Raw genomic sequence first — 25,203 nt, 5'->3', positions numbered from 1 at the left:
CTTCACATTTATAACAACTTAAAGCTGTCATTCTATTTTTACAGGAGATGTATATAATTGGCAGTGATTTTTCACACCTGATGTTGTGGTGGAAAGGGGAGCAATATCATTCTTCCATTCAAGCTAAATATAGAGAGATATTGATCTTTATTGATTAGAATATTCCTTTTAGTATATATAATGTTGTTTCGGATTCTAATGGTTGGTTTGTTATTGTTTCAGGAAAATTACATGATAAAATGGTGGTTTTTACAAATGTTTATGCCCCCATTGTTAATAATCTGGGCTTTCATGAAGATTCTTTAACTTCCTTGCTGGATTTAAGTTTATAATTGCTTATTCTAGGTGGGGATTTCAATGCTGCTTGGACCCTATCCTAGACTGTTCATCTTCTAATCTGGCAGCATTAAACAAATCTGCCTCATGAACATATTATTTTCATTGCAGATGTTTGGCAGTTTTTATTTAATCTTACTAATAGAGAGTATTTCCCTCCCACCCCCCCCACCCCAAGTTCACATATTCATAACTTTTTTACTGATGATCATTTAACTTCATTAACTCATTCCTGTGAATACCACACTATTGTAATATTGATCACTCCCCTGTAACAATGTCATTAGCTCCTTTCACACTTGCAAGTGATCCCAGGAATTCACCACCAATCAGCCTTTAAAGGTCTAATGTGAAAGCAAAATCGCTCACACCGGGGATTGATGGCCTTGACCCCTAGTACAATCCCTGGTGTCTGCAGATGCCGGTATTGTGATCAGGCAAGTGAGAAATGGGCAATTGCATTGTGGGATTGATATGACCCAAGTTTTTGAATGAGTGTAGGAACATGAAAGAGGAAAAGATTAAAATAAAGGTATAAACTTTGCCACGGGAAAGTCACAGCGGGAGAGAGATAGAGAGAAAATGATTAGCAACAGCGGACAATTTTAAACAGCATGTTAAAATTGGTAGCCCTATAGAGCAGCCATTTATAAAGACCGTGGGGGAAAAGCAATAGCGGACCTGGCTTCCTAGAATGCTGTGAGGCAGAAAAAAACCCTCCATGATTGCTCATGCATGCAGCTGGGCATACGTGGAAGTCTGGGAGGCTAGGTCCATCCTTGCCTTTTTTCCCCACAGGATTTCTAAATTGTATGTGATAGTGTTACCAGCTTTCCCAGACTATGTACAAACTTTCCCACCCTGTTTAAAAATTGTCCGCTATTGCTATTTATTGCTCGTACTTTCACATGTTCCCTTATAAAGGTTCATATAGGTCGGAACAACAACAACAGGGGCTGAAGGGCTCGTACTGTACTGCACATATAGCTTAATTATGTTATAATTAGGCATGATCATAATACATTGATCAGGATTTAGGGCATGCCCGGTATCACTCGATGACGTCACTGATAGAAGGTCGAACAGTCCTAACCCCCGGGATGGTACCTTGCAAGTGTGAAAGTGTTCACTGTCCCAATTAGGAGTGGTCATGCGAAAAGCCAAACCCCCCCCCCCCTCCCCTCCCCATCTCAGGACAGTGAACGGCCAACTTAGTGGGATGCAAGTGTGAAAGGGGCTACTGACTGTTCCTAATTTTCCTCAAGATAAAAGACACTGGCAACTTTAACTCAGAATACTTATCAGATAAGGATTTTGTTAAATTTATGGAAGAACAGACAGTTTTCCTTTCTGATACTAATTTCTTTATGGAGACCTCGAGTTGAATTATATGGGATACTCTGAGGGCCTTTCTTATGGGGAAAATTATTTGGTATACTCATATCTTCACCACATCTTCTAATATTTTTATATCTTCATTTTTATTTTAATATTAATCATATATAGCATCTGGCAATGCTGTTAGGCAGGGGTTTTAAGTTTTTCTCCTTTGTTATTTTCTTTTTTTTGTTATCAGTTTTTTTTTTAAATATATATAATTTGGAATATGAATTATGGATATAATTTACAATTTATGTATGTTTGAGATATACTGAATGTTTTATTGTTTGTGTAACTATCCATATTATTTTATTGAACTGTAATTTTTGTTTTAAGTTCTTTATTGAAATTAATAAAAATATTTTAAATAGAAAGAAAATGCCAAGCCGCAGTCAATGAACAGCAGCCTGGCATTTAAGGCCACATTCTCCAGGAGAGAAGCGACAAGGCTATAGCATGGTCTGTGGAATGGTTTCTTCTATAGGAGAACAGAAATGGTCCAGTGTCTCTGGAAGGTGTGCTTTGGTGCGTTCCATCACCAGATGCTCAAAGCATTTCATAATGCTGAAAATTATATAAATTGAATTTCATAATTCAATTCATACAATTTCCTAAACTCAACGTAAAGATCTCCAAGAGCGGAATCCGGCACCAGTTGTATAATGTGAGCAGAAATGAAGAACAAAACATAGCAAATGTTCTCCTGAACTGGGGGAAAGTCTCTCAGTTCAGGGGTTAGGGACAGTGAGGCTTCATACAAAGCTTATCAATCTGCTTTGTCCTGCGAAGATGATCATTCTTTCGCATTTGTAAAACAGAAATGTAATTAAAGAGCTACAACATTCACCAATTCAAATAATGAGTTTAGTGTCATGCACAGAAGTATGATGACAAATGCACAAATTTCTTTCTTGATGTGAAACAGACATGCCAGCTACAGTAGTATATGTTAAATTACCCCAGTATGGCAAAAGATAATAAGGTAAGTAAACAATCACAGTTACAATTAATGCAAAATTGATATTTTGATACTGATCATATTGTGTTGTGGAGTAGTTTATGCTAAGGCGAGAAAGGGGAGGTTCAAGAGCCAGATACAGGTTGGATTACAACTGTTCTTGAAACTAGAGATGATGGACTTCAGGCTTCTGTTCCTTCCTCTCGAAGGGAGCAGCGAGAAGAGGTTGTTGAAGGTCCTTTATGATGTTCAGATTTATTGTCAAAGTACATACACAACAACACATACAACCCTGAGATTATTTTTCCTGCGGGCAAGGCCTGCATGAAAACAATTGTAAACAAACTAATTAAAGTGGACATGCAAGAGTCCTTAAGTGAGTCCCTGATTGAGTTTTTATTGAGGAGTCCGATGCTGGAGTGGTACCAGCTGTTCCTGAACCTGGCCATGTAAGTCTTGTGGCTCCTATACCTTTTTTTTTGATGGCAGCAGCTGGGTGGAGTGGATCCTTGATGCTTGCTGCTGATCTCCGACGGAAGCATTCCCTGTAGACGTTCTTGATAGAGGGAAGGGTTTTGCCTGTGATGTCCTGAGATGTGTCCACTACTTTTTGGAGGGCTTTGCACTCAGGGGTATTGGTACCCCATACCAGACCGTGATGCAGTACACCTTCCACCACACATCTGTAGAAATTTGCCAGTGTTTCAGGTGTCATACAAAACCTCGTCAAACTCCTGTGGAAGTTGTTACAAGCCTAAAGGACCCCAAAACCCAGCAGCAATAGACATTCACCAAGACAAGTGGTTTTTAAAACAAGTTATTTTTAATCAACTTTAAACATGAAAATAGAATCAAACTTTAACTTAACTAACCCAAATTAACCCCCTTCTAACTCTAAGCGCACGTGTATGTAATGTGTGTGTGTAAATTTAAGAAAAGTTCTTTGGTTCACAGTTCAATCTCACTTCTCCTTCTTCCAAGTTCTCTGGATGCAGGCAATTCTTATACTGTGCACAGAATTCAATATGTATAAAGTTCACCAGGCTTTGGTGCTTGAAAGGTAAATGTTTACTGCTCAGGAAGGTTCTTGTAGGGTTTGCAGAGAGAAATTTGTTGTTCCAGGATTTCCACAACTGAGGTACATCCATTAGTCACCTCAATGTCTCGCTGATGAAACTTGCCCCATCAGGGTTTTCCAGATGGTAACTTCTTTCTTCAAGCTACCACAGAGTTCCATTCCTCTTATTCCAAGAGAAGTATCAGACAGATAGCACTTCCAGCCATTCACTGCTTTTGGAACTTTTCATCAGTTTCAACCAGCTCTTCCACGCTTGCACTGTTCAATTTATTTTCAGTGTCACCCTCACACAAGCTGAGAGGGCTTCTCTTCTCTCCCTCCCTCTCTCTCCAACTGGCTTCCAGAAAGCCCCATGTGTCTCACTTGCAAAACCCCCACCTTCTTCAGCAAACAACAGTTGTTCTTTCTTCTGCTCCCATCTGTTGTTAGATCAACAAAACCTAGGAGTGACCTTCCTGTAAGCACCCTGCAGAAAGGTACTTGTAGCTATCCTGGCACCAGTTCATAACAATAGTCATTCATTTTATGACGTCATTTCAATTAACACCTACTTGTGAATGGTGCATAACTTTCTCCAGAGATCTTCAATATTTCTTCAGTCTTTCAAATAAGATCTGTTTTAAAATGTGTGGTATGTATGTAACCTACTCTAAATTTTACCAATTTCCCCCCAAATATTACCAAATTCTCCCAAAATATTTATCCATTACAAAGTAGAGGTGCTGACGTGCTTTCTTCACGATACCATTAGTGTGTTAGGTCCAGGAAATATCCTCTGAGATAGTGACTCACAAGAACTTAAATTTGCTCACCCTCCACCTCTGACCCAGCAATGATCACTGAAGCATCTCTGGCTTTCCCTTCCTGAAGTCAACAATCAGCTCCTTAGTTTTGGTGACATTGAGTGCAAGATTGTTGTGCACCATTCAGCCAAGTTTTCAATCTTCCCCCTGTACAATGACTCATCATCTTCCTTTGTACAACCCACTACTATGGTATCGTCGGCAAATCTGAAGATAGTACCATTGTCGTTGATGTTGGCTGCCTTCTTGAGATGGTGCCTGACATAGATGTCTGCAATGGATGGGAGGTTCAGAGCTCATGACGGACCTGGCTATGTTTGCTACTTTCTGCATTCCTGGGTACTTCAATTACCAAATATTATCATATCAAATATTTGCAGCATTTGGATTTCTAGCAATTTTTTTATATAAATTATTTTAATATTGATGCACATCTAACCTGATAGTTGGAAAAGTAATTCACTGATGCATTTGATTTGTAAGTACACAAACCCTCTGATTAGCATATAATTGAGACAATGGACCAGAAAAGTCCCACCTTGATCCTTGGGATAGTGAATCAATTGTTCTCAGCAGTGGTAGAAGTTGACAATCATGAATAGTTTGGAACAGTGCAGAAAGGAGAAAGCAAGAGTTTGCTTTCTCACTTATCATTGTCCAGTCATTCCTTTTGGTGAATGAATGTTTACAAACATCAGAAGAGATAACTTCCACTGTGCAATATAAGGGTGTGGTGGGGGTTCAAATATATTTAGAATGTTGTTTCATGTCTATTTCTATTTTTTGTGGAGTTTCTGTAGAATGAATGCAAGATAGCAGAGCCATTGTTGTTCAGTTAACCGTTTCAAAGGACTTGCAGACAAACAATCAATGGGGTCTTTATTTGTCATTGAAAGTTCCTTGTGCATCTTTTTTGTATACAGTGCATGGAATATGGGGGTGAGGTTCAGCTCAGATATTTGGCATTGAAGTATGGAGAAATCCTGTGAGTTCCTCGCCAATCTATAACGTGCAACCATTTGACTGTGCCCTCCCTGCATGCTAACACTTTCACTAAACAGGAAAACCCATGGCATCTGGAATTCATGCAACCAGCAGCCTCAAACAACTGGCAAAAAAAGAGGCAAATATATTTTTAAATTATATTACTGTAATATAAATAAAATAATAGGCAAAAAATACGCATTTAAAATTGTAAAATTACCTTGGTCATGCTTTGCTTGTAGCAGCTGTTTGAATAAAGTTTTAATAAAATTGTGTTCAGATAAAATGGCATCTCCCAGGATGAAGAGCTGAGTTATACAGTTAAAGTGTCTCCTTATCCCTGCTTAGTAAGAGTCACCTCAATCAGAGGCTTGATCTGTAAACTTGGGGGAGGGAAGTAGTGAATTATCTATCATGATATTTTTCGTCTTGTCTGTGGAGGGGGAAGAATCTGCAGATGCAGGTGATAGTTAAATGTTTTCAAAGAATGTGACTGAAAATAAAGTAAAATGAAATAATGTTTATATATTCATGCAAAGTCTGTGCAGTACAAGTACAGTATTGTATTTCTGTCTTTTAAACTATTTATTCTTAATGCAGGTGAATTAGAGCAAGTCTCAAGCAACCGGAAAAGACACTCATCCAGCATCTACCAATCCCCATAGATACTAGGAGTTTTACTGTAATACTATACTCTGTAAATTGTACTCTTTATACGGCAATATGAAATATTATAGATTACATGTTAGTTTGCAGAAGACCCCTTCTCACTTTACTCCATAGTTTATGAGAAATAATCTCAAACTTGTGCTAGAAGGGGCAAATGTGGGTGGAATTGTGCCTTAGTGGAGCATCATGGGGAAAGGGCCAGTTCAAAAGGGGAGATACACAAGTAAAAATAATAAGGTCAGAATTACTAGTTCTTTAAAAATGATATTAAAATCAGCGATGAGTTTAGCATTTTGGTGAATAAAAGCATTGTCACTTGGCTCAACATCCATTGTAGGTCCATCAATGTGCCGAAATGCTTGAAGCAAATGGAGTGTTTAAAAATAAAACTAAACAGCTTCCACTCTGTGACATTTTGAGTTATAGCAGAGGCAAATATATTAGGCTGCCAGATCCATTCTACTCAAGCTACATAATGTAGGCTGCCTCTGTGCATGCAGAGGCATCAGCACTTTGATGTGAAAGATTCCATTCATCAAAAAGGCAAGAAAAGTTTTTTTTTGCCATTCACAGTGGCAAACTCTATAATCCCAGGAATTGATGTCACTTTCTCCAGTAGCTCTTCCCAGCCAGTGTGCTTCATGCTTTTATAGTTTGTGCAATGGGGGAAAAAAGCAAAGACCCAAAAATAATATCCTGCTGACGTGTGACCTGGCATCAAGGTAAGTATGCCATTAACAAAATATTTTTTATGACCAAGCATTCAATGATGGCTGGTCTATTTATACCACAACATAAATGCATGTGGATTGGAGGTACCATGTTACCATGGAGAAATACAAACCAACAAATGAGATGGTGATAGACGGCACTTTAGTTTGTGAATACTGTCCCAGAATATAGGAGCTTAACCTGTAAGGCACTATAATGCTAAGAAGACATCCAGTATGAGCATTGAGCACTTCCAAGTCAGGTCAAGGGAAATCTCTCACTCTTTGTCCTGCAGCTTTCTTTAAAATTCCACTCAAACTTCCTATTTATATCCATGGTTTATGCAATAATATGGAAGTTACGATTCTACTATTAACCTGATGAATAAATGCAACCAAGGCACCTGTTAATACTTAATAGACAAAAGTATGATTCCATAGAGAAACTGGATATTGTGAAAAGTGGAGTCAACACCTCTGTTGCCCATCACAATTTCCATTCTTTAATCAACAGCTCCATCACTTTCTCTGCCATCTGTCTAAAATTTACCCAATTTGTTCTCAGTCTTGGTGTTATATTTGACCATTTATCCACACTATCACAAATGAGAATTCATCACCCTGATACATTGCCTGGCCTGCAGAGTGTTTCTATCATTTGCTCCTTTTATTTTAGACTGGATCTTCCATCAATAATACAGTCCATTTCTGCCTCTATTGTCCACCTTCTCCTCAGCATACCTCATCGACGGAAACCTTCACCCATACCCTGGTGACTTTACTTTTCCATTGCAGTCCTGCCGCCTGCCTTATTTTGCTCTCCATAAACATCAGGTGATTCCAGCCTCCACTGCTCATGTCCCAACCTGCACCAAATCCTGGTCACTGCTCAATCTCATAATTTCTCAGCGACTGCTGAAGCAACATCTTTATTTTAACATTCTCCTTCTTAACTTCAGTCCCTCGTGATCTCTATATTTTCTTCTATCTCTATAACCTGCCAATATAAGGATACTGCTTGCATTTTAACTTCCTGCTCACTCAAAATGTAATCACTGCTAAAGCCTTAAATTCTGGATTTCCCACCCCTAAACCACACAACCACATTTTTCTCCTATTAAATCTTTCAAATATTAAAAGTGGAATTTAAGCTTTTTATCATCTATTCTAACACCATGTGCGCGAATTTTGCATTGGAACAAACTGCAGCTGGATGATAATGAGGAACAACATCAGATCTAAGGAGCAGGATGTTGAATCCATTTGTGTAGAGATCAGGAATAATAAAAGGGGTGGGGTGGGGGAAAATCACTGATGGAAGAAGACTATAGGCCACCAAATAATAGCATTAGTCAAGCCTCCTGTCTGTACTCTGGGTGAACACCTGAATAACACAATCACCGCCCCTAGAAACCAACCAAGCCAAGCCTGACCGACCTGAATCTGACACATGGGTTAGGCTCCTATATTCCACGATGCACATTCAACGGCACTGGATGGAATATTACATAATATATTTTGGAACAAAATTACAATCCATGGGACTAAAAGCAGAGCAGCAAATTGGCTAATGGACAGGAAAGAGAGAACACTGACAATTTTCTGTCTTTCAGAATGGATTAAAGTACATAATGCTCTTCCACAGAGGTTGATAATGGGAATTACTGCTCATCATTTAACATATTCCTGCCTCTGCCAAAACCATTCACTTTCTTTCCTACCATGGTGCCAGCTGCAAACTTGGACTCTTTCTAGAGCACGGCAATAGGCCCTTTTGGTCCACAAGCCCGCACTGCCCAAATACACCCCTCTGACCAATTAACCTATGAACCACATATGCCTTTGGGACATGGAAGGAAACCGGAGCACTCAGAGGAAACACATGCAATCACAGAGAGAAGTTACAAACTCCTTACAAAGAGTGGTGCATTTGACACACACAGTTGGTACAGATCTTATGTATCTTATGTTATATCCTACCAAAGTACACTGCCCAATTCCATGTCTCCAATGTGTTAATCACCAATCCATGTCATCATCTTATCAATAACCAATAATTTCTAATACTGAACTTTACCACACCTAAAAGATCCAGAGACCTTCAATTTACCATGATGGCAATCATCTTAAAAATTCTAGAACAGTGTTCACTCATGGCCAATCTTAACAAGTTCACATTGGATCTGATCACATTACATTTATCCATAGACAGTAAACCTATGAGAAATCATTGATCCAATTGTCTTCCATAAGTGATTTGAAATTAATATTTTTCTATTTTCCCTTTTTTCTTTCTGCTTTAATGAAATGGTATTTTAAAGTTCCTTAAAAAACAGTTCCTTTTCTATCACCTTCTACTAAATTTACTAAATTTCTTCCTTTATACATTTCTACACTTTTTGTAATGATAGGTACTTTATTTTTCTCCGCATTCAATAAATCAACTACTTCCTTACTGTTCATTAGTATTTATAACATATCTTGATATATTTTGAGCAGCTTTGATATTCTTTACCTTTTTATTTTAAAAAGACTACAGATTATCTTTCAGGTTAAACAGGAAAGTCTCCAGACACTGTGATTGATATGCAATACACCTGTACTTTCATGTATTGCAGATTACCTTTCAAAATATAGAACAGAGAACATTGCAACACAGTACAGGCCCTTTGGCCCTCGATGTTGTGCCAACCTATATATCCCTACCAAAAATATTCTAAACCCTTCCTACCTCATTACCATCTATTTTTCTTTCATCCGTGCGCCAAAGAGTCTCTTAAATGCCCCTAATGTTTCAGTCTCCACCACCAGCCCTGGCAAGGCATTCCGCACACCCACAACTCTGTGTGAAAAACTTACCCCTGATGTCTTCTCTAAACCTTCTTCCCTTCACTTTGTTTATTCCTTTCTCTCTATCATTTTAATTTTTTTTTTAAAATCTGTTTTCTGGATTTCTGCTCTTCTTGATGGACTTTCTTCATACTTAATTTTTTTCTTGGTTTATTATTACTGCCAGAACAAAGGAAACTATCAATGTCTGCTGCTAGTCCCTGACTTCTGCCCAGCTTCGTGTTGATCAGGGCCGCTTGGATGCAAACCTTACAAACTGGAGAAGTAGCAGGGGTTGAAACCACAACTATTCTGTATTTCATTGTGGCTTTGCATTCTGCTATTACTATTTATCCCCCTCCCCCACAATATGCTGGGGGCAGGCATCCATCAGGAGGTCTAAGCTACCTAACTGGCTGAAAGAGGAGACATGGATTCTCAGGGAGAAGAAAGGCAATTAAAAGATACACAAAGTTAATGGCAAAGTTAAACATTTCAGGGCAACAACAGCAGTTCTGTATCATATCCAAGAATAACAAGCTCATTATTATGCTTCATGTGCAATAATAAATTATCGCCCTGACATTTTTGACACGTGCAAAGGAAGGTTAGGACTCAGCAGCAGAACGGTGAGTTTAAAATGGCTATATTAATTTAAAACCAATTATTCTTACTAGTACAAAAAGAATGAAATGAGAAAATGTAGATAAAGTGTCATGGTAATAACTAGAAAATGGAAGCCAATATAAATTTAACCCTTTCTTTGTCAAATTTTCACAAGAAAATTGGTGGAGAGAACTTTTTAAATGATCAAATACAGGACTTGCAGTGGAGCATACTGGCAAATTATGAATGCAAGGTCTCAGTAATGGGTCAATATCCATCTCAAGTAAATTCTGCGGTTCTGTTGTTGCACTGTCTCAGCAGAATTAGAGACCATGACTAGGGTTAACCATTACTCTAACCATTTGGATTGGTCAAAAGGACTTTATAATTGTCCGTCAACAACTTGCATCAACATGACATGTAGAATGTAGTGTAAGGGCAGGTGATCAAAGGCTTGATCAATGATAGGTAGGAGGGAGATTCAACATCCAAGCTGCCTTGGACAGCTAGAGCCCCTCCTGCCATTGGTGAGGAGATACAAAAGGCTGGGACATAGACTGACTCAATAATTATGGGGGGCAGTGGGAGAGAGGCAGGTGCCATACAGGAATTCTAGTGACAGTAATAAGATGGGGTGAAAACAAATAGAATTTACATCTATAAAATGTTGCTGGTTTTATGTCAGTCACCCTCAGAAATAATGTCAACGTGAGTTTATTGCCATATACACAAGAAAAATAAACAGATACACTGAAATTCTTACTTGCTTCAGCCAAACAAGTATAACAGATATACCCCTAAAACAGTGGAATTTAAATTGCCACAAGTGCTAAGACAGAAGTCTGCCTGGAGGTTAGTGACTAGTGGAGTTCCACAGGGATCTGTTCTGAGATCCATGCTCTTTGAGATTTTTATAAATGACCTGGACGAAGAAGTAGAGGAATGGATTAGTAAGTTTGCAGATGACACCAAGGTTGATGTTATTGTGGAAAGTGTAGGAGGTTGCTGTAGGTTACAGCAGGATGAAGACAGGATGCAAAGTTGGGCAGAAAAGTGACAGATGGAGTTCATTTTGGACGTGTGAAGTGATGCATTTTGGAAGGTCAAATAAAGGCAGAGTACATGGTTAATGGCAGGATTCATAACAGTGTGGAAGAACAGAGGGACCTAGGAGTCTATAGATCTCTCAAGGTTGCCACGCAGGTTGAGAGGGTAGCTAAGAACGCTTATGGTATGCTGGCCTTCATTAGTTGGAAGACTGAGTTCAAGAGTCTATAAAACTCTGGTTAGATCTGAATATTGTGTTAATTTCTGGTCACCTTATTACAGGAAGGATGTAAAAGTTATGGAGAAGGTACAGAGGAGATTTACCAGGATGTTGCCTGGATTGGAGAATGTTTCTTATGAGGCAAGGTGAGCAGGCCTCGGGCTTTTCTCTTTGGAGCAAAGGATGAGAAGTGACATAATAAAGGCCTACAAGATTATGAGGGGCATAGAGAAGGTAGACAACCAGCCACTTTTTACTTCCAAGGGCGGAACATCTGTAAAAGGAGAGGGGAGGAAAGTTTACAGGAGATGTCAGGGATACATTTTTTTTTTTCTCCACAAAGAGTAGTGGGTGCCTGGAATGCATTGCCCAGGAGAGTTGGTGGAGGCTGGTACAATAGGGACATTTAAAAGATTCCTAAACAGATACATGGATTCAAGAAAAAATAGGTTATGGGTGTGGTGTAGGGAAAGTTTCGTTTGAGTAGGTTTGTATAGGTCGTCACAACATCATGGGCCAAAGGGCCTGTACGGTGATGTAATGTTCTATGAAATCTATCAAAATAAACATGAAAGGATAGGTAAGTAAATATTCACAGTTGCAATTGGTGCAAGAAAATAAAAAGTGAAATTTCAGTAATGTGGAAAGGTCTTTTAATAGTCCCAGAGTAGTTTATGCTGACAGTTAGGGTAGTATGGGGAGATTCAAGAGCCTGATAGCAGTTCAACAAAAATTGTTCTTAAACCTGAAAGTGCTAGACTTCAAACTTCTGTACTTTCTGTGTGAACAGAGAAGCAAGAAGAGGTTGTGACCAGGGTGATGGGGTCCCTTTATTTTGTGGGCAGCAGTCTTAATGGATAGAATGATGGGAGATCAGAGCCTGTGATGGCCTGGCTAGGTTTACTGTTTTCTGGAGCCTTCTGTATTCCTGGACCATCAAATTCTCAAACTGGTGCAAATGGCCAGAATACTTTCCACAGGGCATCTGTAGAAGTTTAATGCAGTTCTCAATAAGATACCAAATCTCCTCAGCCTCCTCAGGAGGTAGAGGTGTTGGTGTACCTTTTTTTTTTTTAATTTTTTATTTTTCACACCATAAACCACATTGACCATGATACATACATTTTCCTTTTCAAATATATACACTGTTGGTGTACCTTCTTCATGGTTGCCTCAAAACGCTGTCTCCTGATATATGGACTCTCAAGAACTTGAAGGTACTAACCTGTGCATTCCATCCAAGTAGTCCCTTGGCATTCCCTTCGCAATAGGCTCATTGATCTCACTGACGTTGACATCATGCAACCAGTTTCTCAATCTCCATTCTGCATTATGGACTCATCAGGTTCTGTTATTTGCCCAAATACGCTGGTGTTATCAATAAATTTATAGTTTGCATTGGAATGAGACTTGGCTATTTTAATTATGAGGGAATAGGCCAGGGGATAAAGTATTCAGCCCTGAGGTGCCCTGGTTAGGGTCTTCCAATTATGAAATCGAAGATCGAGTTGGCGGAGGATGGACTCAGATCCCAGAGTTTGATTGTTAGTTATGCTGGTTTGATGATGTTAACTGCCTGGGGTGTAATCAATGAACAACATCCTGGCAACGGTGTTCTTGTGGTCAAGTTGATCTAATGCAGTAAAGAGCCAGCAAGAATGCATTCGCTGTTGACCCGTTTTGACGATAGATGAATTGAAGCGAGTCCAGTTCCTTCCTGAGACAGAGATTGATTTGCTTCACAACCAACCTCTCCAAGGACATCATCGTGGTGCAAGTGGTAGGCATTGAGGTAGGTCACCTTACTCCTTTCAACCATTAATATGATGGATGCCCTTCTGAAGCAGACTCTAGCAGCGGCAGGTTGAAAATGTCTTCAAAAACTCCAGCCAATTGGTTTGCATAGGTTTCCAGGAGACGACTAGGTACACTATCTTGGCTGGATGCTTTCCAAGGGTTCACCCTCTTTAAAGTTCCTTTCCTGTCAGCCTCAGAAGCTGGCAGCTCAGTCACTGGAGGTGTGACGGTACATCATTGTTTTCTCTTTCAAAGCAAACATAGACGGTATTGAGCTCATCTGGAAGAGATGTCTTGCAGGTCATACTGTCTCATAGGATGTGATGGTATGCATGCCCTGCCACAGCTGCTAGCAAAGGATGGATAGGGCAAAGATTCAATGGTGCCACAGAAATCCAGAAAAGCAGGTGAGGGTTGATTGTAATTTACAGAGAAGTACAAATTCACCATGCTGAATTACTGAAAATATTTATTTCCCCTTGCTCAATTCTGTCAAACATAGACTGGTGGGGTACAAAGGAAGTACAAAGATAGAACTTGGTAATCAAAATGTCAGGTGAAATATTAAGACAGGACAAGTTGAACACTCAATCACCACAAACATTAAATTTGTACTTCTCTATGAATTGCAAATTGACTCTCACATTCATTTTTATTCCAAATGGAAGTAGGTGATACTCAATTCCTTGTTTGTTCCACCATTGAAACCAATGTGGTGAACCTTTTCATGTCCATCTGCCTTGACTCCACATCTCTTTAGTGGCAACAATTTAATTCACCTCATAATTTTAAATGATTAATTTTCCTCACATGTACTTCCTTTAAAAGGAGAAAATTCCATACTTCTACCACCCTTTGTTTGCTAAATCTTCATGAATAGTCTGAATCTTTTGTTATATTCCCTTGTCCATGAATCCATCACCTCTGCAATAACTTTTTGCTCATCTTATCTCCTTTGAAAATTGTAAAAATCTCAATTATCCCTTAACCTTCTATATGCATGCTTTGTTTTGTAATCATTCCACTAATTTAATCCTCAGAGCCCTGGTAACATTCAAGTGACTTCGCCCTTCTCCTTCCAAGACTGATAATCTTTTTTCTGTTCCGTGGTATATAGAGTTTAGCTATGTAAATTACTCTTAGTTGCAGTGGAACCAAGGCTTTAAAAGGTTGTTGTAAACCCTTTACATTTTAACCCTCAGGTCAGAAAGGAATAGTTTTTTTTTCCTATTTACAGAATCATTTTTGCATCCAACTACATCCTTATAACAAGGATACCTAAATCGTTTCAGATCTTAGCTTTCTAACTTTCAGATTTATCCTGGTTGGATTAAAAATTAAGGCTTGATATTTACAAGTGTTCAAATCTATTTGCCAAAATTTTACCCACTCACTTGACCTATCAATGTCAACTTGTAACTTTACAATGCCACCAATCTGCATGCCCATGGCAAATTTGGATAGGTTTCTTTTTATTTTATTACGAATATAGTAAATAGTTAAGGCACTAAGGGACCTTTGTAAGACATCATTGGATACTTTCTTCCAACTCAAGTGCATAACCATTACAACTACCTCCATCTCTTAACTGGGAAAATAATGAGCTTTCAATTCAATGTACTTCGATTTTAGTTAACAGATTTTTGCATGGAATCATATCAAATACCTCTGCTACATAAATCACAGCCAAGTATTCCCTTGTCTACTCCTTTAGCCATTTATTTGCTCATCAAAATCAATTAGCTGTGTGTCACGGTCTACTCTTTACAAACATTTGCTGACATTCTCCAATGACTCAAAAAAAAAACTTGGTGTCTAGTTACCGTCATTAATAATGGGTTCTAGCAACTTCTCAGTATGTGACTCACAGAAAGTAAATTTTTTGTTCATTCTCACTTGATCTTCTTAAATAATGCTGGCACATTACAATTCCAATCCAAAAGAGGACACACCTGAGTTAAGATCTTTGACAGGTTATGATCGAAGTATTTGTAATTAAAATTAAATCTGCAAATTCTCAGTCTCCTTGGAGTGCTAACAAGCGAGATATATATTGATTGTATCTATTTTTAATTGCTAAGATTGTATCAATTATTTGTATGAACACAAACATACTAGATACATATACTGTATTATATGTAATGAATAAATTACTCGCCGTACACATTTTTAAACTCTCCAAATCTAAGGTCATCACAAGAACCACATTTGCAGTCCATCAAGATTCCCTAAATATTTTTTAAATTAACAGAACCATTTGGAACAGTAGAAATACAAGAGATAATAAAAAATTTACCAAATAATAAGACACCAGGAGAGGATGGACTCCCAATAGAATTCTACAAAACATTTAAAGACCTAATAATACCGCCCCTCCTGGATGTAATCAACCAGATTGATGAGACACAAAACTTACCAGATTCATGTAAAACAGCAATAATTACAGTGATACTAAAACAAGGGAAAGATCCACTCTCACCAGCGTCATATAGACCAATATCTCTGCTAAACACAGATTATAAGATAATAGCTAAACTATTAGCGAACAGATTAGCAGAACAGGTACCGAAAATGGTAAATTTAGACCAAACTGGATTTATCAAAAAAAGACGCACAACAGACAATATTTGTAAATTTATTAACTTAATTCATGCAGTAGAAGGAAATAAAGCACCGGCAGTAGCAGTTGCTTTAGACGCAGAGAAGGCCTTCGACAGAGTAGAATGGAATTACTTGTTCAAAGTATTGCAAAAATTCAGTTTACCGGAGAAGTATATTAATTGGATTAAAGCATTATATAAGGGACCGTTAGCGAAAGTGACAGTAAATGGACATGTATCAAAGCAATTTAACTTAAGCAGGTCAACGCGGCAGGGATGCCCACTATCGCCATTATTGTTTGCGCTAGCTATAGAACCACTAGCAGAATCGATAAGAAGAGATAATAATATAAAAGGAATAAAAATAAAAGACAGGGAATATAAAATCAGTCTGTTTGCGGATGATGTGATAGTGTACTTAACAGAACCAGAACTATCAATAAAAGAACTATATAAGAAATTGAAGGAATATGGAGAAGTGTCGGGATACAAGATAAACGTAAATAAAAGTGAAGCAATGCCTATGAATAACGCGGATTTCTCAAAATTTAAGGAGGAATCCCCATTCAGATGGCAAACGCAGGCAATAAGATACCTAGGTGTGCAAATAAACAAAAATCTAGGCCAATTATATAAACTCAATTACAATCCACTAATGAAAAAATTACAGGACGATTTAGAGCATTGGAAAGAGCTACCACTAACACTGATAGGAAGGATAAACTGTATTAAAATGAACATTTTTCCAAGGATACTATACTTATTTCAGGCATTGCCAATACAACTGACAGAAAAATTCTTCAAAGAGTTAAAGAAAATAATAAGGAGATTTTTATGGAGAGGGGGGAAACCGAGGATAGCACTAGACAAATTAACAGAATGGTATAAACAAGGAGGCTTACAATTGCCAAACTTCAAAAATTATTATAGAGCCGCACAATTAAGGTACCTATCAGATTTTTATCAAACAAGGGAAAAACCAGACTGGACGAGACTAGAATTAGATAAAATAGGGGAAAAGATACCTGAACACATATTATATAAATGGGACGAAAAATTGGTACAACATAGAACTTCTCCAGTATTACACCATCTCCTCAATATATGGAAGAAGATTCATGTAGAAAGAAATAAAATAAATTACCAAATACCAAAACTAATATTGACGCAAAATAAGCTACTCCCTTTTACAATAGACAACCTTGCCTTTAGAAAATGGGAAAAAAAAGGGATTAAAAGAATAGAAAATTGTTTTTCAGGAAGTAGATTCTTATCCTTTGAACAAATGAGAGATAAGTACAATATAACGGGAGATACAGCGCTGGCATATTACCAACTGAGATCCTACTTGAAAGATAAATTAGGAAGCAACTTGAGTTTACCAGAGGGAAGTAACCTTGAATATGTGATTACAGATACAATGTTAATCAAAAGATTTATAAAAAATATGTATATTAAACTGCAAGAAAAGGAAAATGAGGAAACAAATGGTAAAACTAAACAAAAATGGGAACAAGATTTAAATATAAAGATAAAAAAGGAAACATGGGAGAAGTTATGCTCTGGAACGATGAGAAATACAATAAATACGAGGCTGCGTATGATACAATATAATTGGTTACACAGACTATACATTACACCGCAAAAGTTAAATAAATGGGACCCAACAGTATCTGATAGATGTTTTCGATGTAAAAAAGAAAGGGGAACAACAATTCATGCAATCTGGACATGTGAGAGAGTAGAAAAATTTTGGGATGATCTCAATCAGATATTAAATAAAATAACAGAAAACAATATACCAAAGAATCCAGAGATCTTTCTCCTAAGTAACATAAAAAATAAAGAATTTGGAATTGACTTGGAGGATGCACAAAAAAGATTTGTTAAGATAGCCCTAGCTGTAGCAAAAAAATGTATTATGTCAACCTGGAAATTGGAAGATAATTTGAAAATACAACAATGGTATATAGAAATGAATAAATGTATTCCATTAGAAAAAATAACATATAGTTTAAGAAATAATATTGAAATATTCGAACAAGTATGGGAGCCTTACATTAAATACAATAGCGAAAACCTACCGGGAACAAACATTACCTAAGTTGATGGAAGGAGAAGAAAAGAAAAGAATGGACTCAGTAGAATTTCTGGTGTATTTTTGTTGAATGACAACATTGTCTAACTGAATTAATGCAACCTAGATTGTATAACTAAAATGGATGAGAGGGGGGGGGATGGGGGGGTGGCTTGGGAGGAGGGAGGGGGGAGGGAGAAAAAGTCACTGTAAATGTGTGGAAAAGAGAAAGTGTATATCATGGCTATTGTGATTTATGGTGTGAAAAATAAAAAATTTAAAAAAAAAAAAAAAAGATTCCCTAAATATTTTTAAAGCAAGAGAAGGATTGAGAAGAAATTCAATAAGAAATGCAGCAAGCATCAGGTGGTGAGGCAGAGTGATGGAAAAGTTTTAATTTTTTTTAGAATATGTTGCAATGCATATAAATATTAATTGGAAGAACAATAGCTTTTCACAAACAAAATAAGTGGCGGGTAAGATAAGTAAAGAGGCCTCACTTGGTCCTGACTATAATCTTAAGGTGAAAGCTTAGTCTTAGTTTTGAGGCACCATCAGAAATTGGCAGGACTGCAGTCAGCTAACTAACGTACACTGCAGGTTACAAAAGAGGCTGTGGAAGCTTCAGTATCAGAACATATTCAAGACCAAGACTGATGGATTTTTGAGTATTCAAAGGATCAAGGGATTCAGGATGAGCACAGGAAAGTGAAACAAAGCTAAAAGATCAATTATTATAGAATGGTCTAACATGCACTGGGTACCAAATACATTATACATGCTTTTATATACATACTTAAACAATATATGCTCAAAAAGCCTTCCAAAATAATTGTTTCTCTGTTTCCATAGTCAAAGTTAAAGATTCAAAGATTCCCATTAAATACAGATACAACCACAAGTGTTCCTTGCAAACATGATACACAAGGTCACTTCCTAAATAGGAACTACATTTAACATTTGCAGACTTGAACCAGAGTCAGTAGTCACTCCAAACTGAATTTATTCTTTGTACAATTCTATTAGAACTAGATCAGTCTTTCTCCATTACTCAGTATTGTTGTTACAGTGAACTATATAATACACAAAAGTGAGATGGGTTTAAAATTGACATACAGTTTTAAATGTTCAACCCATGGTAAGGCACATGCCTTTTAGATGAATTTCATCCACTAAGAAGTGTTCTTCCACTGAGGCACCAATAAAACACAAGAGGAGTTTTATATTCTGCCGTTTCACCTTCACATTTGCCAACTGTCCTGCTTTATACTTGCAGCTTGTAATCTTTGGATTTTGGGTTTGCAGTAGTTGTGGATTCTTCTTCCTTTCTTCTGGAGCTGTCTTTGACAGTGCTGGTGGTAGTGGTGAGTCCGAGAGGTCATGGGCGAGAGACCTCTTGTGTCTGGCATAAAGCACAGACTTCCCTTCATTCATTGACAGACTGTGTGGCTGTTTGCATTATCCACCAGAATCACACACCTCCTTGCAATATCTAGACTAAGTAAGATTTAATGTACTGAAACTTTTTTTTTGTTCATACCTTGATGAAGGGCTCAGGTCCAAAATGTTGGTTATATATCTTTATCTTTGCTTTATATAAAGTACACTATTTGACCTCCTAAGTTTCTCCAGCATTGTGCTTTTACACAATACACGATACATCTTTTTTCACATAGCAAACAAACCTCTTCCCTTCCAAAAAAAACTAGGACCAAATATTGTGCAACCAGAAAGGGGGGGGGGGGTGGCAAAGATATTAAAATGTATCTGTTTTTGGAGTAAGCAAGCATCTACTTTGGTATCCTTAACATGATTGAAGGAAGGCAGAAAAGGAGGTACAGCCCAAATGGAAAAACCTGTCCACAACCACAATGTTATTTTTTTAACTGCTTGTATCTCCATGTCAGGAATTTTCAAATGCAGTGTAAACATCAAAGTGAAATTTATCTTCATTTACACTTCAATTTCTTGACTGAGTTAACTCAAAAGATACCAATCTGAACAGACAATTGCTCTTCCAGCTCAGAATAACAGTCTAAAAGTAAATGTTTTACTTTTCTGTAAACAACTTCACCTTTGTTCATTTGTAGCTATCCATCCCTGAATACTGCGGGCTGAAAGGAAATCAAAGCCTTGTGGAAAGATCCAGGTACTGCCTTGCTACAAGACAAGTATTACCAATGGAATTCAGAACCAGATGACTGCCTTTACTAGTTGTGCACCTGCATAGGTAAGAGACTTGACATGATTTGCCTGTATCCACAGAATTTTTTTTTTCCTTGGTAAAATCTTTCAACTTTTACTCGAAAGATATACGGCAGAGCAAACTTTGCTGCTGCGAGGTAAACTTGGAACTCAGACAGCTCTTAAATGTTGGCTGAATTCTCACATTGAGGAAAAGGAATCTGACTCAAACTATAATGGACTCTGGAGAACTGAACAACAGTTTTCCTTTCACAGAACAAGCTTACCAATTCCAAAAAGTACTCTTGATTTGCATTCAAAGGCATTCCAAAAGATTAAGGTTTAGTATTTCTTTCTGCATGATTAAACATGGCAGAAAGTTCAAACAGAAACTTATGGTTAAAAACCCAAACTAAATTACATTGTGGAGCACTTAACAGCATTTTCAGAAACCAAAATGATACATAATGTAAGATAATCTGAAGCCCATTTCACTTACCACTTGAGGCTTGGCTTTGTTGATATTTGCTGTCAGTTCTTCATTTGGTTTTGATAAAGAAGGCACTCGGGTTTCAGTGCTGGTGGGTGTACCAGGAGCCAAGGCAGCCAAATCCACAGGAGTTATGATGGGTGGTTCCCCCTTCAAAATGAATTGCTTGGTGACATCTTCCAAAGATGGAGTCTGTCGAAGGGGAAACTGCTTCCTAGATTGTCTTGTGGGTTCGGAGGTTGCAACATGAACTGGCTGGCTGCAAGACAAATGTGTTTCCGGGGCAATGACTTTGGAAGCAATGGGAACAAAAGTGGCTGGCTCGCTTGTGTGCCTTACATGCTTGGAGGGAGGCCTTGTTTTGGCTGGTGGAGATTGGTCCATCTCACCACGTAGCTCATACTTCCTACCTTCCTGTTGGGTGACCCTGTTGTTACGCTTTTTGGAGCTCCGTCTCATCGACCTTGGGGAAAGAACTTCTGCCAACTTTGGGTGCAAACTGAAGTTCTGCAGGTGAACTTTATCCTGTTCCTCGATGACCTGCAAGGGCAGCGTGCGCTCAGACTGTGAACGAGATTTCCTGGCCTGCTTGGAAAACTCCTCCAGGTCCCCCACCTCGTCCCGCTGCTCAGAAAGGATCGGTTCACTGCTGGATGCTGGAATGGCCTGTTCCATCTCCGTTATGGGCTCACTCGGGCCCTTGAAACCTGGTGTAGTCAACTCGCCTCTCCGACTTGGGTCGCTTAGTGATTTCTTTTTCACCAGCTTTCCATTGCCTTTCTCATCAATCAGATTGTCCATGGTTCCTGGCTCCCGAACTATACGCTGGATGACAGTGCTGTAGTCCCTTAGTCCATCACTGCACAAAGACAGGTCACTGGCTGCACTAACTGTGCATTCCGACAGGGCAGTGGTGGAACATTCAAGGATACTACCCTTCACAGAGTTCAATGAACCCAGCAAGTTGCTGTCAACAGAGTAATGCTCACTTTCTTCTGAGCACTTCCTATGTGGCATGGGGTCGCTGAAAGACCTGTAGGTATCACCACTGGACTCTCCATTGCTCCCATTGCTGGAATCAGATCCATTGCTACCACCAGGAGGAAATTTCCTTCTGCGTCGAATGGAACTGGGGGTTGAAGGAGGGTCCAGTGTTAGTGGGGTAGCTGTTTTATTATACACGACATCTCCTCCTACTGCAACACTCTCACAGCCGGTCCTCACTGCTGCCGCTGAAGGAGGGGGTCCAATGCTGGCATGCGACCCCTCTGCATCCTCCAGAGCAGGGTCGCTGGCTGGCTTTCGTTCCAACACAGGACTGGAGATGTCCCTGTACAAAGTGGTGCTGGACCCATTTTCAGGCTCGGTCACGATGCCCTCGTCCGTCATACTGGACTCGGGACCCGACAGGTCATCAGCTGACTTGCCACCGGACAAGTTCTCCTCGGACCCTCCTCGCCTTGCGTCCTGCAGCTCCCTGCCCGCTGCAACGGCTGGGAGTTCACCCTCTTTTGGAAACCGCCCGCCCTCGGGCTCGCCGCATTCCGCGACCTGCCTGTCCAGTTCTTTCTGGGACCACATCATGTTGATCTTCTCGAAGAGCTGCCCGGCTTCCCGGTTGCATTGGACCTGCGCGTCCACCTCGTCCCTCTGCTCCCCTCCACGGCCCTCTCCCTCCGAAGCAGAATCGCAGCACCCGATATTGGCAAGCATGACTTCCGAATTGCTGGGCTTCATGACACCGTGAGCCACCGGCCTGCGGGGAGCCGGCTTGTCGGAGTACGTGAACGATTTGGCACGGCGGAGGGTGGCGGTCAGGTCTTTGAGGGTGGGACGCGCACTGGCGGGCTGCTGGTTGAGTGAGTGCAGTGAACCCCTGCCCCTTCCCACTGAGGCCAGCTCCTGCAGCCGCTTGGGGTTTTGGCACGGAGTGGTCCCAGCGCGACTGGCATTCACCCCATCCCTGGGATATTCCTCCTTTTCCTTCCTCCGTATCCTGAGCGCCGAAAAGTCCGATTTAAGAAAACTAAACAAAGTCAGCGTTTCTGATGCGATATCAGGATTGGACATCGACTTTCGATGTTTAGATTTATCAGTGCTGCATTCATACTGCCGACTAGCACTCCGAGTGGAGCTCTCATTCTTGACCATGCCAAACGGCAACTTGGGTCGAGAGCGCACTGACGGTTTGATATATTTTGCTGCCTCGTCCCTGTGACCATGGCCAAAGAAAGTTGACCGGTGCATGTTCAAAGTCCCTGGCGGGTTCCTGCTGGCTCCAGAATGGTGGTCTTCCTCCTTTAACGTCTCAGTGCTGGAGTACCTGCTGCTGTTCCTCGAGCTGCTCGGACTCGGGAGGAACGACTGGATGTTGACTTTTGCAACTCTGGAGACCATCGGTATGGGTGACCCAGAAGTGTTGTGGGGCTGATTTACAATGATGGGCGTTCCACTATCTCCAAGCCGTCCAACGGACCTTTTATGGTCCTGTTCAACTTTGCTGGTCTGGCAGGCTGCAGAGATGCAATGTTTCCTCTCAAGTGCAAGGGCTGCCACGCCACACGATTCTGCCGCCGGCTCTGCCCTCAGTCCTGGGTCGCCCTTCCCGGCAAAGGGCTGCGCCTGCCCTCCTTCCTGTCTGGAGAGAGGAACGCCGAGAGGACCATCACTGTCGGACTCGTCCTTGCTGCCCACCTGCACGCTGGTCTTCTTCTTCCTTAGCGACCTTCTCTTGACGTCCCGCTGGACCACGGGCTGATCCTCGTCGCTCCCGGACCACCTGTCCCGGGACCTGGGGAGCTTGGCGACCCTGCCGCCACTGTGGGAGGTGGGCTGCGCCGACTCTCGGCTATGTTCCTTCTCATCACTGGAGCTCGCCTCCACGCCGGGAGGAACAGCGGTGGGGACGGCCTGTGGTTTGGAGCAGTTATGCCTGGAATGCGCGCTATCTGATTGCCGTCTTGCCTCTTGTTTATGCACACCAGAGGAACTCCAAGGCAACCTCAGGGCTAGAGGAAAGGAACTGCGAGGGGGTGGTGGAGGCGGAGGTGGAGGTTGAGGGGTGACAGTCCCACTCCAACAGGAGGGAGTCGATGCTTGGGCGCCTTCTGCCCCGGGGCAGGAAGTTCCCTGGCCGGACGCTTCGTTTTGGTCCATGACAACCTCCCAGGGGCAAGAGCTGATGAGATCAGGGGTATCCGAACTTGGTCGAGGGGATCGCCTCTCTCCAAAGAGTTTGAGCATTTCGGCGACACTCGGCCAATTGGCAACTTGGCTAGAACTCCCCTGGGTCACTCGGTCAGGGGTGGGCTCCTCCTGCGCCTTCACCTCAGACGCCGAGGCATGGCATGGCGTCCCGTCCCCTTCCCCGCAGCCCACCAGCTCCGCCGGATCCTCCTCTCGATGGCCGCCACTGCCCGCCGCCTCCACCCGTTCCGCTTCGGTCACTTTACCGGGCAGCCGGGATCTCGGGGTACCTGGCGCCTGGCTGCTCTCCGCGGGGTCAAACACCTCTGAGAGCTGGCGAATAGACGGCGAGATCTGGTGGCTTCTCTTCACCTCTGGGCTGGGGACCTTGGCAGAAAGCAACTTGCAAACGGAGCGGATTCTGCCGGCGGATCTGCTCGGGTTTTGCTGGCCGCCGGCTCGCCGAGCACGCTCCAGCAGCACTGGGGGCTGGGCCGTAGTGGCTGAAAGTTTCCACTCCTGCTGCCTCTCTTCAGCGGGTCTCCACTCGCTGAGATACGTAAACGAAACGCTTCTATAAACGCTCACTTTTCTCCCTTGATCTTTTTCCGCCATCCTTTTGTTTTATTTTCTCTCGCTCTCTCACATCCACCGTGGCGTCTCGTAACTCACCCGAATCATCGTTTGAGCGATTATTTTTCTCCCCCAGCCCAGTTTCCCAAACTCCAAAGTTAATAAATACTCACTGAACTAGTGCCTCAAAGAACAATCCATGCGAGCAAAGAACAAGGGTTGACCTTTCCGACACTTTGCTCGATTCTTGATCTCATCCATGTACTCCAGGAGAAAGTTTGGCCAAAAGAAGGAAAAGTTCTCCCCAACTTTTTCGCGCGGTGACTTAACTTTTCGAACACGGCTGGTCGCTCCGGACACAATTAACTTCCACTCGGAAATCAACAACATTTTTATTTTCCTAGCTGCAGGCTCTTTGCTCGGTGCCCATTGACTTATTTTTTTGGGGGGGGGGTCTCCTAATTATAATCTGTTGTCCCCTTTGGCGTGACTTTTGTCTTTTTTAAAAAAAAGTCATGCAAATAGAGTGCACTAAAAGGGGGCGGGGGATAGTCAACGAGGACGGCCTCTGGGTAAAATGTTGGTGGAGGGGTGGGTTGAAGATTCCTCCGATTTCGTCTTAAGGTCGCGCTCACGCTGCAGACGGTAGCGCCTGTGGCTTTGAGGGCATCTTACT

The 25,203-nt window shown here is 40.8% G+C and overlaps 1 protein-coding gene across 1 annotated transcript in view; it reads right to left on the bottom strand.

The window, feature by feature from the left end:
* Positions 1 to 25,203, bottom strand: part of LOC138739530 (rho guanine nucleotide exchange factor 17-like) — a 454,989-nt gene extending 429,786 nt beyond the window's left edge. Inside the window, exon 1 of the mRNA XM_069891792.1 lies at positions 20,778 to 25,203. Coding sequence (XP_069747893.1) covers positions 20,778 to 24,569 — 3,792 coding nt within the window. The 5' untranslated portion in view covers positions 24,570 to 25,203. The remainder of the gene's footprint in view (positions 1 to 20,777) is intronic.

This window comes from Narcine bancroftii, chromosome 7 (genome assembly GCF_036971445.1).
Source record: "Narcine bancroftii isolate sNarBan1 chromosome 7, sNarBan1.hap1, whole genome shotgun sequence".
NCBI lineage: Eukaryota > Metazoa > Chordata > Chondrichthyes > Torpediniformes > Narcinidae > Narcine > Narcine bancroftii.
Note: the sequence above shows the minus strand (reverse complement) of the source record. Positions and strands in the feature narration are given on the sequence as shown.